The following is a 12694-nucleotide window of genomic DNA, read 5'->3' on the forward strand; positions in this document are numbered from 1 at the left end:
GGGACGCAGTCCCTGGAGACCTGGTAAGGAACGCGGCAGTGGGGCCAGGAAGCAGCGCTGGGGGCTGCAGAGCTCCCGGGACCCCGGAGACGCCGATGAGCCGCAGGGTTTGCAGGGAGACGGGAGGGCAGGGCCGGGGGCTCCTCCGGGGCCCCCTCCTCACTCACTCACCCGCGCCGAGCCCGAGCCCGGCTCCCAGCACCAGCAGCGGCAGCAGCGGCAGCAGCATTCCNGGCGGCAGAATCGGGCTCCCGGTGGGAACTGGGGACACTCACGGAGGGAGGGGACAGGTCGGGTCCGGGAGTAAACGTCCAACGAAGGTGCTCTGCTCGCGGTTGTCACCTGCAGCCCCCCTCCCTGCGCGCACCTGGGCGCCCCCCAGGAGCCCCAGGCTTGGCGGGGGGAGAGGAGGAACCGAACTGAGGATCTTAAATCGTTTACGTGGAGGAAACGTGGCGCTCCTGAAACTCGGAATCAACCCTCCGCAACCACCCCCCACCCCTCACCACCGCACGACCTTGTTAGGGAAACTGAGGCAGCCAAAGATTTGCCCTGGACGGAGCCGGAATCGTAGGGGAGAGGGACGAGGGTGCAGATGGGTCTGAGCAAAACCCACAACGCATTCCCTTCTCGCCTCGGGCTTCTCCTCTGCTGGGGGCGAAAGGGGCCCCGGGAAGGTCCACGCAGCAGGAGCCCAGTCCTGGAGACAGACGACAATCGCGACGCTCAGGACAGTCGCGACACGCACACTCGTTCGTGCCCCTTTGTCGCTGGTGCTAGCCCGACCCAAATTAGTCAGCAATTTCTGTTGATTTTGAGTCATAACTACTTCTGGGGTGGAACCTCAGACCTTCACCATCCGCAGCAGCTAAGCTCTAGTGAAGATAATAGTAACACAGGCAATGATGACTCATGGGCTACACGCGCTGAGAGCGCCCAGCACATGATCTTATCACCACCGCAGACCCCTGAGGTCCCCATTTCACAGGAAGAAACTGAGGATCGGAGAAGCTAATAACCAAGAATGAGAAGAGCCCAGGGGCGCCTGGGTGCTTCGCTCAGTTCAGCTTAAGCGCAGGACCTCAGCTCAGGTCATGATGTCCCGGGTTTGTGAGTTGGAGCCCCAAATCCGGCTCTGTGCTGACAGCTCAGGGCCTGGAGCCTGCTTCGGATTCTGTGTCTCCCTCTCTCTGTGCTCTTTCCTGGCTCTCTCTGTCTGTCTGTCTCTCTCTCAAAAATAAGTAAGTATTAAAACAAGAATAAGAATTAGGAGAACGCAGATTCAAATTCCTTTCCGGATGGTGCTGAGTCGCCATCTGCCTCCTTCCATGAAGACCTGAGGCATCAGGTGTCCCCACTGGAGTGAGCTTCAGTAGGTGTTCAATGAAGGCTTGCCCACTCAGGGAGTATGGGTGTCAGACATCCCAAAACATGGGGTAAAAAAACTAACACATTTTCTTCCTTCTCAGGGTCTCCCATGAACATCAGGAGGTGAAATAAACCATTTAAACCCAAGGGAAATGTTTCTGGTTTCAAGGAATTCCCCAGTCAATATAAACAGAGGAAAAGCTAACTTTCCACGATAGGTCCATTATAATTAAGAAGTCAGGAAAATCTGTTCTCAATATTAGAACTTTTGTACCCAGACTTTACCGCTTTAACTGGTTAGCCGCCATCATCTGCAAGGCTCATTTGCACAGAATAATTTGTTCACAGTTATGTTAGAAAACTGAGACGTTGAAGGGGGGGGCGCCTAGGTGGCTCAGCCAGTTGAGCATCCGACTTCAACTCAGGTCATGATCTCACGGTTCGTGGGTTCAAGCCCCACAGTGGGCTCTGTGCTGACAGCTCAGAGCCTGGAGCCTGCTTCAAATCCTGTTTCCCTCTCTCTCTGCCCCTCCCCCATTCATGCACTGTCTGTCTCTGTCTCTGAAAAATGAATAAACCTTAAAAATTAAAAAAAAAAAACCGAGGCATCGGGACCATCACCAAAAATACCAAAGTCACAGTCTCCTCCATTATCGTATTAAAAATAGCCAAAATTATAAATCATGTGCAAAGGTGCCTCCGTTGAATGTGCCAAGAGATGAGGGGACAGCACAGAATGGAGTGGAGTCAGAAGTGGGTTCACTTCCTAAGGGGGAGTTATATGTACCAATGAACTGTGCCCTGGTGTTAGGGTCTGAGTCTAAACACGCCTTCAGGCTTCAATCTGGTCCATTGACAAAAAGTTGCTACCAACGTTTGGTCAGTGAAATGGTTTCTTCTCCTGTGTGATAGAGTGGGTATCTCCTTTGACTGGAAGGTAAAATAACTCTCTACACATGTAGGGGACCATGTGAATCCACGTGATTTCTCCAGCCCATGAAACCCCAGAAAACAGAAGAGTGAATCCTCAGACAGACCAGCACACCCTCTGACCCAGCTATTTTTAGGGGCTAGCTCTAAGAAAATCAAATGCTTAGACAAGATTTATGCACAACGTTGGTCACGACCAAAGAGCAAAAACCTGGAAACAACCTAAGTTTCCAACAATAAAGTAGTTGTAACTTTATGGGAGTTTTCATATGCCAGAATACGCATTCATTCTACTAGAGAACGTTTTTGAAGAATATTTAGTGGCCATTTACAAATGCTTTCATTTTTTTTTAATGTTTATTTATTTGTCGGGGGTGGGGGGCAGAGAGAGAGGGAAGCACAGAATCTGAAGCAGGCTCTGAGCTGTCAGCACACAGCCCGATGCAGGACTCGAACCAACGAACCACGAGATCATGACCTGAGGTGAAGTCGGATGCTTAACCGACTGAGCCACCCAGGTGCCCCTAAAAATACTTTTAAAATAGATGGCTGGGTGGTTCGGTCAGTTGAGTGTCTGACTCTTGATTTTGGCTCAAGTCATGATCCCAGAGTCATGGGATCGAGCCCCATATTGGGCTCTGTACTGAGCGTGGAGCCTGCTTAAGACTCTCTCTCTCTCTCTCTCTCTCTCTCTCTCTCTCTCTCTCCGCTCCTCTCCTCCACTCACATGCTCTCTCTCTCTCCAAAAAAAAAAAAAAAAGCTTAAAGCAGAAGTTACAGAATAATCCTACCTTTACCTTTATAATTACAGGCTATACAACTGAGACAGAGCCATGTATGAGCCTCTTTATTCACATACCCAGTGCACACAGATCCATGGGGCTCCCTGGAGGTAGATGGAAAAAGAAAGATAGGAAAAATGAATGAAAGGTATCAAAATGTAATACTGATTATCTTTTGTAATTCCAGTAAAATTAACATACAGTGTTATATTAGTTTCAGGTGTACAACATAGTAATTCAACAGTTCTATATAATACTGCTCAGAGCTCATCATGATAAGTGTACTTTTAAAAAAATTTTTTAATGTTTATTTATTTTTGAGAGACAGAGACAGAGTGTGAGCAGGGGAGGGGCAGAGGGAGAGGGAGACACAGAATCCAAAGCAGGCTCTAGGCTCCGAGCTGTCAGCACAGCCTGATGTGGGGCTCGAACTCACGGACCTTGAGATCATGACCTGAGCCAAAGATGATGCTTAACCAACTGAGTCACCCAGGCACCCCTAGTAAGTGTACTCTTAATCCCCTTCACCTATTTCATCCATCCCCTGCTCACTTCCTCTCTGGTAACCATCAGTTTGTTCTCAGTATTTAAGAGTCTGTTTTTTGTTTGTCTTGTTTTTTCTTCGTTGTTTCTTAAATTCCACAGATGAGTGAAACCATTGTTCTTTTCTGACTTATTTCACTTCGCATTATACCCTCTGGCTGCAGCCATGTTGTTGCAAATGGCAAGATTTCATTCTGTTTTATGGCTGCGTAATATTATCTATATGTATGTATATATATAATGCCACATATTCTTTATCCATCTATTTTTAAACACCTGGGTTGTTTCCATATCTTTTTTTTTTTCTAGGAGAGAGAGAGAGAGAGAGACAGCGTGAGCAGGGGAGGGTCAGAGAGAGAGGGAGTCACAGACTGAAACAGGCTCCAGGCTCTGAGCTGGCTGTCAGCACAGAGCCCAACGCGGGGCTCGAACCCACGAACCACGAGATCATGACCTAAGTGAAAGTCCGACACTTAACCGACTAAGCCACCCAGGCGCCCCTCCATATCTTGACAAGTGTAAATAACGCAGCTATACACATTGGGGTGCAAATATCTTTTCAAATTAGTAATTTCATATTCTTCGAGTAAATACCTACTAGTGGAATGACCAGATCATACGCTGGTTCTATTTTTAATTTTTTGAGGAACCTCCACACTGTTTCCCATGTGGCTGTGCCAGGTTGCCTTCCCACCAACAGTGCACAAGGGTTTCTTTTCCTCCATAGTCTCACCAGTACTTGTTATCTCTTGTGTTTTTTATTCTGATTCTTTTTTTTTAATTTTTTAATGTTTTATTTATTTCTGAGGGAGAGAGAGAGAGACAGACGGTGTGAGCAGGGGAGGGTCAGAGGGAGAGAGAGATACAAAATCTGAAGCAGCCCCCAGGCTCTGAGCTGTCAGCCCAGAGCCCGACGCAGGGCTCGAACCCACAAACCGTGAGATCATGACCTGAGCCGAAATCGGTCGCTTAACCAACTGAGCCACACAGGCACCCCTGATTCTTTATTTTTTAACATTTATTTTTGAGAGAAAGACACAGAGCATGAGCAAAGGAGGGGCAGAGAGACAGGGAGACACAGAATCTGAAGCAGGCTCCAGGCTCCGATGGGTCAGCACAGAGCCCAAATTGGGGCTCGAACCCATGAATGGAGAGATCATGACCTGAGCCGAATTTGGACGCTTAGTCGGACACAACTGACTGAGCCACCCGGGCACCCCAGATTCTGCTAATTTTCTGAGGGTAGAATTGCTTGAATCTTATTTTATCTCTTGATTTTTCAAATGTCTATGGGAACCTCAACGTTTGTGATTCAGAAGGGAAAAAAACGGACACAAAGCCATAAGCTTTAGTTCAGTAAAGCTTGCCTTTTGAAAAGTTGTCTTGGTATTATTCTAAAAACACAAAAACAAAGTCATAAAAATAGAGATATTCATCGGTTTTGGGTTTCTGTTTTGCAGTTTTTAGAAAACTTTGTATTCTTGTGGTTACCATGGCTAAGGGAGGAAAAAGAAGGAAGTTGTTTAATAAACATAAAGATATATGCATTTACCTTTTGACCCAGCAGCTGAATTCTAAGCATCTACTGGCAAAAATATGAAATGGCATTGCTCAAGGCGATTTACGGTATTTTATTTTATAACAGCAAAGTAATAAAACAACACAAATGCCAGACAGTAGGGGAACAAGAGAGCCTCACAATCCCAATAAATTTTAATCAAGAACAGTAACATTTTCATGAGCAAAAACTCTGCGTATAGCTATGAGGGGTCTCTAGGATATACTGTCAAATGAAAAAAAATCAGGGTGTAAAGTGGTCTGCAGGGTAGGCCCTGACTTAAGAAAAGGGGGGAAGGAGGGGCGCCTGGGTGGTTCAGTCGGATGAGCGTCTGACTCATGACTTCGGCTCAGGTCATGATCTCAAGGTTTGTGAGATCAAGTCCTGCATCGGGCTCTGTGCTGACGGTACGGAGCTTGCTTGGGATTCTCTCTCTCTGCCCCTCTCCTGCTTGCATTCTATCTCTCTCTCAAAATAAATAAATTTAAAAAAAGAAAAGGGGAGAAGGATGGCTCTTTCCACTCTGCACCTTATAGGAGACACGCAGGGACCCACAGGTGCCTGTCCTCATCTTCTAACAGAAGCCATTGATATGATCTTCAGTCACTATTTCAGAACATCTGTAGACTAATCTTTTATAGAACCATGTAAAATGTTCCAGAAACCTCAGCCGCTCTCAGATATTTCCCTCGTTCTTGGCCTGGAAGGAAATTTTCAATTTGGAAGGAAATGGATGAAACTTTAAAGAAGAGGAGTAGGTGTGAAGAAATGTTTACCAGAAAGTTAAACTTTATCAACGACCTCTCTATTAAGATATAAAGGCAAGACTTAAGGTAGGAAGGAAAGAAAGAAAAGAAAAAAGAAAGAAAGGAAGAAGGAAGGAAGGAAGAAGGAAAGAAAGAAAGAAAGAAAGAAAGAAAGAAAGAAAGAAAGAAAGAAAGAAAGATTAAAGGAGAGAGAGAGAAATGGAGGGAGGAAAGAAGGAAGGGGAAAGGATTGAGAAACATATACTATACATATGACTTTTCCTAAGTGTAAAAGCAACAGTAACTAATAACTAATAAAAGTAACCAAAAACTAATAAAAATGGTTACCTAGGTTACCTATAGGGGAGTGTGAAAACATATTGAGGAAATGATAGATGATAGACTTCTCTTAATGCATTTTTATTAGTTTTGACTGTGGACTCATATAAAAGTTTTAGGTAATTTGGGGGCACCTGGGTGTCTCAGTTGGTTAAGCATCTGACGGTTTTTAAAATTTCTTTTAATGTTTATTTTTTAGGAAAGATAGAGCATGAGTGGGGAAGGGGCAGAGAGAGAGGGAGACACGGAATCTGAAGCAGGCTCCAGGCTCTGTGCTGACAGTTCAGGGCTCGAACCCATGAACCGTGAGATCATGACCTGAGTCAAAGCTGGATGCTCAACTAACAGAGACTGAGCCACCCAGGTGCCCCAAAGCAACTGAATCTTTTTTTTGTAATGTTTTTATATATTTTTGAGAGAAAGAGAGAGAGAGAGAGTGCAAGCTGGGGAGGGGCAGAGAGAGAGGGAGACACAGAATCACAGAATCTGAAGAAGGCTCCAGGCTCTGAGCTGTCAGCACAAAGCCTATGTGGGGCTCGAACTTCTGAACCACGAGATCATGACCTGGGCTGATGTCAGACACTCATCAAACTGAGCCCAGGTGCTCCCCTCTCCCCTAATGCATCTGACTCTTGATCAGGACCCAGGTCATGACCTCACAGTGCATTGGTGTGAAACCTGCATTGCACTTCACACTGACAATGTGGAGCCTGCTTGGGATTTTCTCTCTGTCTCTCTCTCTGCCCCTCTCCCCTGATCACACACTCTCTCTCCAAAAATAAAATAAAAATTTAAAAAAAGGACTCTAAATAATTGAAGGAGACTTTTACTCCAAAAAAGTGGGACGATCTGAGCATCAGTTAGAATAACTACTGAAAAGTCAATAAGTTTCTGTTTTGTATAAGCTATCCAGTCTATGGTAATTTATTACAGCCACCTGAAAAATTAAGGCACTAAATCAATAAGATAAGAAAATGATATAAAAGGTATACTGATTGGGAAGGAAGAAATAAAACTGTCTTGGCTCAGAGATGACGTAATTGTCTATGTAGAAAATGCTGGAACTAATAAGCAATAATGACATGGTTGCAGGATACAAGGTTAACACACAAAATCCAGTCACTTTCCTATATACCAGTGATGAGCAAGAGGAATCTGAAACTGAAAACACAATGTATTTACATTAGCACTCCCAAAACGAAGTACACAGGTGTAAACCTTACAAAATATATATAGGATCTAAATGAAGAATACTACAAAGCCGATAATGAATTTAAGAAGTGCTAGATAAAGGCTGCTGGGTGGCTCAGTCAGTTAAGTATCCAACTCTGGCTCAGGTCATGATCTTGTGGTTTGTGAGTTTGAGCCCTGTGTCGGGCTCTGTGCTGACAGCTCAGAGCCTGGAGCCTGCTTTGGATTCTGTGTCTCCCTCTCTCTCTGCCCCTCCCCAACTTGCTCTCTCTCTCTCTCTCTCTCTCAAAAATTAATAAACATTAAAAAAATTTTTTAAAGAAGTGCTAAATAAATGGAGAGATACTCCATGGTCATAGACAAGAAGACTCAATATTACCAAGATGTGAGTTTTTCCGAATTTGATCTATAGAGTCAATGCAATCCCAATTAGAATCCTAGCAAGTTACTTTGTAGTTATTATAAAGTGGTTCTAAAGTTTATGCGCCGAGGCAAAAGATGCAGAATAGCCAACACAATGTTAAAGGAGAAGAACAAAGTCAGAGAACAGACAGTATCCAATTTTTGTTTTGTTTTGTTTCCATGCCCAGCGTAGAGCCCACTGAGGGATTGAACTCACGAGATCAGGAGTTAGAAGCTTAACCAGCTGACTGAGACAGCAAGGCGCCCCTACCATTCACAAAATTAGTGAAATGGCTCTCTCGGGAACTCACTTCCAACATGACCAAGAAAGGAAGGACTAAGGGTGGTGCCAAAAAGGGCCACGGTCAAGTGCAGCCTATTTGCTGTGCCAACTATGCCCACTGCGTGTCCAAGGACAAGACCATTAAAAAGTTTGTTTTTCAGGGGTGCCTGGGTGGCACGGTCGGTTAAGCGTCCGACTTCGGCTCAGGTCATGACCTCACGGTTCGTAGGTTCGAGCCCCATGCCGGGCCCTGGGCTGCCAGCTCAGAGCCTGGACCCTGTTTTGGATTCTGTGTCTCCCTCTTTCTCTGATCCTCCCCTGTNACATTAAAAAATATATTTAAAAAAAAAGTTTGTTTTTCAGGGGACGCCTGGGCTGCTCGGTCGGTTGAGTGTCCAAGTTCAGCTCGGGTCACGATCTCATGATTCATGAGTTCCAGCCCTGCATCGGGCTCAGTGCTGTCAGCCCAGAGCCCGCTTCAAATCCTCTGTCCCTCTCCCTCTCTGCCCCGCCCCTGTTCACACTCTCAAAAAAAAAATAAATAAATAGGGGCGCCTGGGTGGCTTAGTCGGTTTAGCATCTGACTTCAGCTTAGGTCATGATCTCAGAGTTTGTAAGTTCGAGCCCCGCATCAGGCTCTGTGCTGACAGCTCAGAGCCTGGAGCCTGTTTCAGATTCTGTGTTTCCCTCTCACTCTGTTCCTCTCCCTCTCACACTCTGTCTCTCAAAAACATTAAAAAATTTTTTTCAATAGAAAATAAAAATAAAAAATAATAAAAAGTAAAGAAGTTCATTATTCAGAACATAGTACAGGCCACTGTTGTCAGGGACATTTCTGACATGTCTCTGACACTTTGTGCTTCCTAAGTTGTATGTGAAACTGCGTTACTGTGTGAGCTGTGCTGTTCGCACCAAGGTAGTTAGGAATCCCTCTTGTGAAACACAGAAGGACCTAACACTGCCACCCTGATTTAGAGGTGTGGGTGTTGCCCCGTGACCTCCACCAAAGCCCATGTAAGGAGCTGAGTCCTTAAGGACTGAAGAAAAATTGTCCTTTGGAAAAAAGTAAAATGAAGATTATACTTAAAAAAAAAAAGTGGATCAGAGACCTTAGTGTAAAATGCAAAGCTCTCAAACTCCTAGAAGGTAATATGATCTTGGGTGTGGTGATGACATTTTAGATACAACATGGTCCATGAATGAAGCAATTGGCAAACGGGATTTTCTTGAAATCAAAAACTCCTGCTATGTGAAAAAGACTGTCAAGAGAATGTGAAAACAAGCCGTAGGCTTGGAGAAGATATTTGCAAAAGACCCTCTACAAAAGGCCTGTTATCTGAAATTTATAAAGGACTCTTAAAACTCGACAATAAGGAGACAGGGCGCCAGGGTGGCTCAGTCGGGTAAGCTTCCGACTCGCGGCTTCATCTCAGGTCATGGCAGGCCGTTCGTGGGTTTGAGCCCTAAACTGGGCTCCACGCTGTTCTGGGTGGAGGCTGCCTGGGATTCTCTCTCTCCCTATCTCGCTCTGCATCTCTCCCTCTCTTTCTCTCTCTCTCTCTCAAAATAAATACATAAAATTTAAAACAAAAAAAAAAAAAAAATAAGTGCCTGGGGGGCTCGGTTGGTTAAGCGTCCAACTCTTGACTTCAGCTCAGGTCATGATCTCAGGGTTCGTGAGTTCGAGCCCCGCATAGGGCTCTGCGCTGACAGTGTGGAGCCTGCTTGGGATTCTGTCTAGCTCTCTCTCTGCCCCTCTCCCTCTCATGCTCTGTCTCTGTCTCCTTCAAAAATAAATAAACATTAAAAAATGTTTTTTAAGGGCCGCCTGGGTGGCTCAGTTGGTTGGGCATCCAACTCCGGCTCAGGTCATGATCTTACTCATGGTTCGTGGGTTCGAGCCCCATATCCGGCTCTGTGCTGACAGCTCAGAGCCTGTTTCGGATTCTGTGTCTCCCTCTCTCTCTGCCCCTCTCCTGCTCAAGCTCTGTCTCTTTCTGTCTCAAAAGTAAATAAATAAATATTTTCAAAAATGTGTTTAAATAAGGAAAGAAAGAAAAGAGATGGAGGAACTTGATAAATGCATATCACTAAGTGAAAGAAGTCCGTCTGGAAAAGGTACAGTCTCTATGATCCCAATGCTATGATATTCCAGAAAAGGCAAAACTACGAAACAACAAAATAATCTCATAGTTGCAGGGGCTGGGGGAGATGAACAGGCAGAACACAGAGGATGCTATATGATACTATATATGTACCTCTATATAATACTATAGCTCTATATGAGTTACTCTATATGATCCTATAATGATGCATCTGGGTGATCACACTTTTGGCCAAACTCAAACTGTGCAACACCAAGAGTGGGCTTTATGGGGCACCCAAATGGCTCAGTAGGTTGAGCATCTGACTTCAGCTCAGGTCACGATCTCATGATCCATTAGTTCAAGCCCCGCGTCAGGCTCTGAGCTGTCAGCCCAGAGGCTGCTTCGAATTCTGTGACTCCCTCTCTCTCTGTCCCTCTCCTCCTAGTGCTCTGTCTCAAAAATAAACCGTAAAAAAAAATTGAAGAGCGGGGTTTAAGGCAAACAATGGATGTTGGGTGATTACGATGTATCAGCGTAGGCTCAGCCTCAGCAAGAAATGTACGATTCTGGTGACTAACGTCGATAACAGTATTCACGTGCCAGGGCAGGAAGTATATAGGATTTCCTGTACCTCCTTCTCAATTTTGTTATAAACCTAAAACTGCTTTTAAAAAACAAAGTCTTTTTTGAAAAATTTCACTTCCATTAAAAAACCCACTGACATAAAGGATATGTATGATTCTTCCTCCTGCCCATTTTACAGTCAGATCTGAAGCAGTGGAGGCGGGACATCATTTATTTCTTCATTTTCCTNCACAGAGAGTTGCCTGAACCAAAGGGAATGAGCAAATCCACTGGGTGTGAGAGAAAAGTTGAAAACTTCTACTTACATTTCTTTTTTCTCTAAAAAGAAAAATGAGGGCTGCCTGGGTGGCTTAGTCGGTCAAGGGTCCGACTCTTGATCTCAGCTCAGGTCATGATCCCAGGGTCGTGAGATCGAGCCCTGCTTAGGGCGCCATGCTGGGTGTGGAGACTGCTTAAGATTCTCTCTGTCTTCCCCACTGCCCCTTCCCCCACCTCTAAAATATTTTTTTAAGTTTATTAAGAAAATTAAGAATGTTGAATTTTGCCGGTAACTTAACATAGACGAATGAGTGATATCGTGTCCGCGGATTCCATGGGCCATGTCAGCACAGTACCGGAACCACAACACAAAAGGTGTGACAGTGACATCCTCTCTCTTTTTTTCATTTTCAGGATATTGTGTGTACCCCCATGTGTCTTCACTGGATTTACAAATCATAAAATAGTTCTAAATAAGCCTTCACGAAATGGGCAGAAACAAGCAAACAAAAAAAGGCAGAGTTGATGCCTCTTTGACTCTCCCAGGGAGCTCTGTCCAACTATATTGGAGGTAAAAATGACAATCTAATCACATCCGAAAAGAAAAATCCACCAGGAAAATGGAAAATGATCAAGAAGGCTTCTTGAATAAAGGCATTTATGTCCATGATGGTTAGCGTTGAAACTTACCCTCTCTAGGCATTATGCCCTGAGGTGTCAGTTAATGACAGTATGATGCTGTTGTGGTTGGCAAGATTTTTAAAAATATTATATACTTCATGGAGCGCCTGGGGGCTCAGTTGGCCAAGCATCTGACTTCCGCTCAGGCCATGGTCTCGCGGTTCAGTGGTTCGAGTCCCGCATCTGGNACAAAATAAAAACAGTATATATATATTTTTTTTAATTTCATCTTTATCTCAATCTTTCAAAACGTATATTTTTTGCATTTTCTATTGAAAACCATCTACCTCCCCAGTGTCCACCTGCGCAGGGAAAACGCCTACGGCCTCGCTACAGCACATGGTGGAGACGCTGGCCCCTCCTCCACCACCGCTCGGGTCTGCGCCCCCCAGGCCTTCCTCCAGCCTTAGCGCACATCCACCTGCCCGCCGTCCCTGCTTTACAGCCTCCTCCTCCTCTACGTCTTGCTGCAGCTTGTGTCCTGGGGCTTCCTTCACGGCACTGCCCATAGCTCGGCCAAGCCTGACATCTCCCCTCCCAGGTCAGTTTAAATAGACGGCAAGGGAATGGATGGTCAGGGTCTCGTGGCTGAAGGTCTCGTCCCCCTGCGAAGGACACTGGTCCTTTTTGCCATTTCTGGAGCATCTAGGAAAGTCCTGCCCAGTGCCCTGTGAAATTCCTACAGCTGCATTTAAGCTGATGCCCTGCGGTCCAGAAAAGCCTCTTTTTTTTTTTTTTTTTTTTNACCCATATCTAGGTGACCTTGAAGTCATCTCTTCTCTCTTCTTCATTTCTTTCTTTCTCCTTAGGGAGGGGTTCCTACCACACTCCTATACGTGCAAACATGTATCTGTCCTTCTCTGCCTGAATTATCTCGCTCAGCATAACACCCTCAAGGTNGATCAGTTCCAGTAGGCTTCTGGTGGAGTGTGTCGGGTTTT

The 12694-nt window shown here is 45.2% G+C and overlaps 1 protein-coding gene and 1 pseudogene across 1 annotated transcript in view; one reads left to right on the top strand and one right to left on the bottom strand.

The window, feature by feature from the left end:
- Nucleotides 1–232, bottom strand: part of LOC144239319 (group 10 secretory phospholipase A2-like) — a 13182-nt gene extending 12950 nt beyond the window's left edge. The window contains exon 1 of the mRNA XM_077773346.1: nucleotides 172–232. Coding sequence (XP_077629472.1) covers nucleotides 172–229 — 58 coding nt within the window. The 5' untranslated portion in view covers nucleotides 230–232. The remainder of the gene's footprint in view (nucleotides 1–171) is intronic.
- Nucleotides 233–8177: 7945 nt separating this feature from the next.
- LOC144239290 (small ribosomal subunit protein eS26-like) lies at nucleotides 8178–9160 on the top strand (annotated as a pseudogene).
- The last annotated feature ends 3534 nt before the right edge of the window (nucleotides 9161–12694 follow it).

This window comes from Crocuta crocuta, unplaced genomic scaffold (assembly GCF_008692635.1).
Source record: "Crocuta crocuta isolate KB4526 unplaced genomic scaffold, BGI_CrCroc_1.0 scaffold16, whole genome shotgun sequence".
NCBI classification, from domain to species: Eukaryota; Metazoa; Chordata; class Mammalia; order Carnivora; family Hyaenidae; genus Crocuta; species Crocuta crocuta.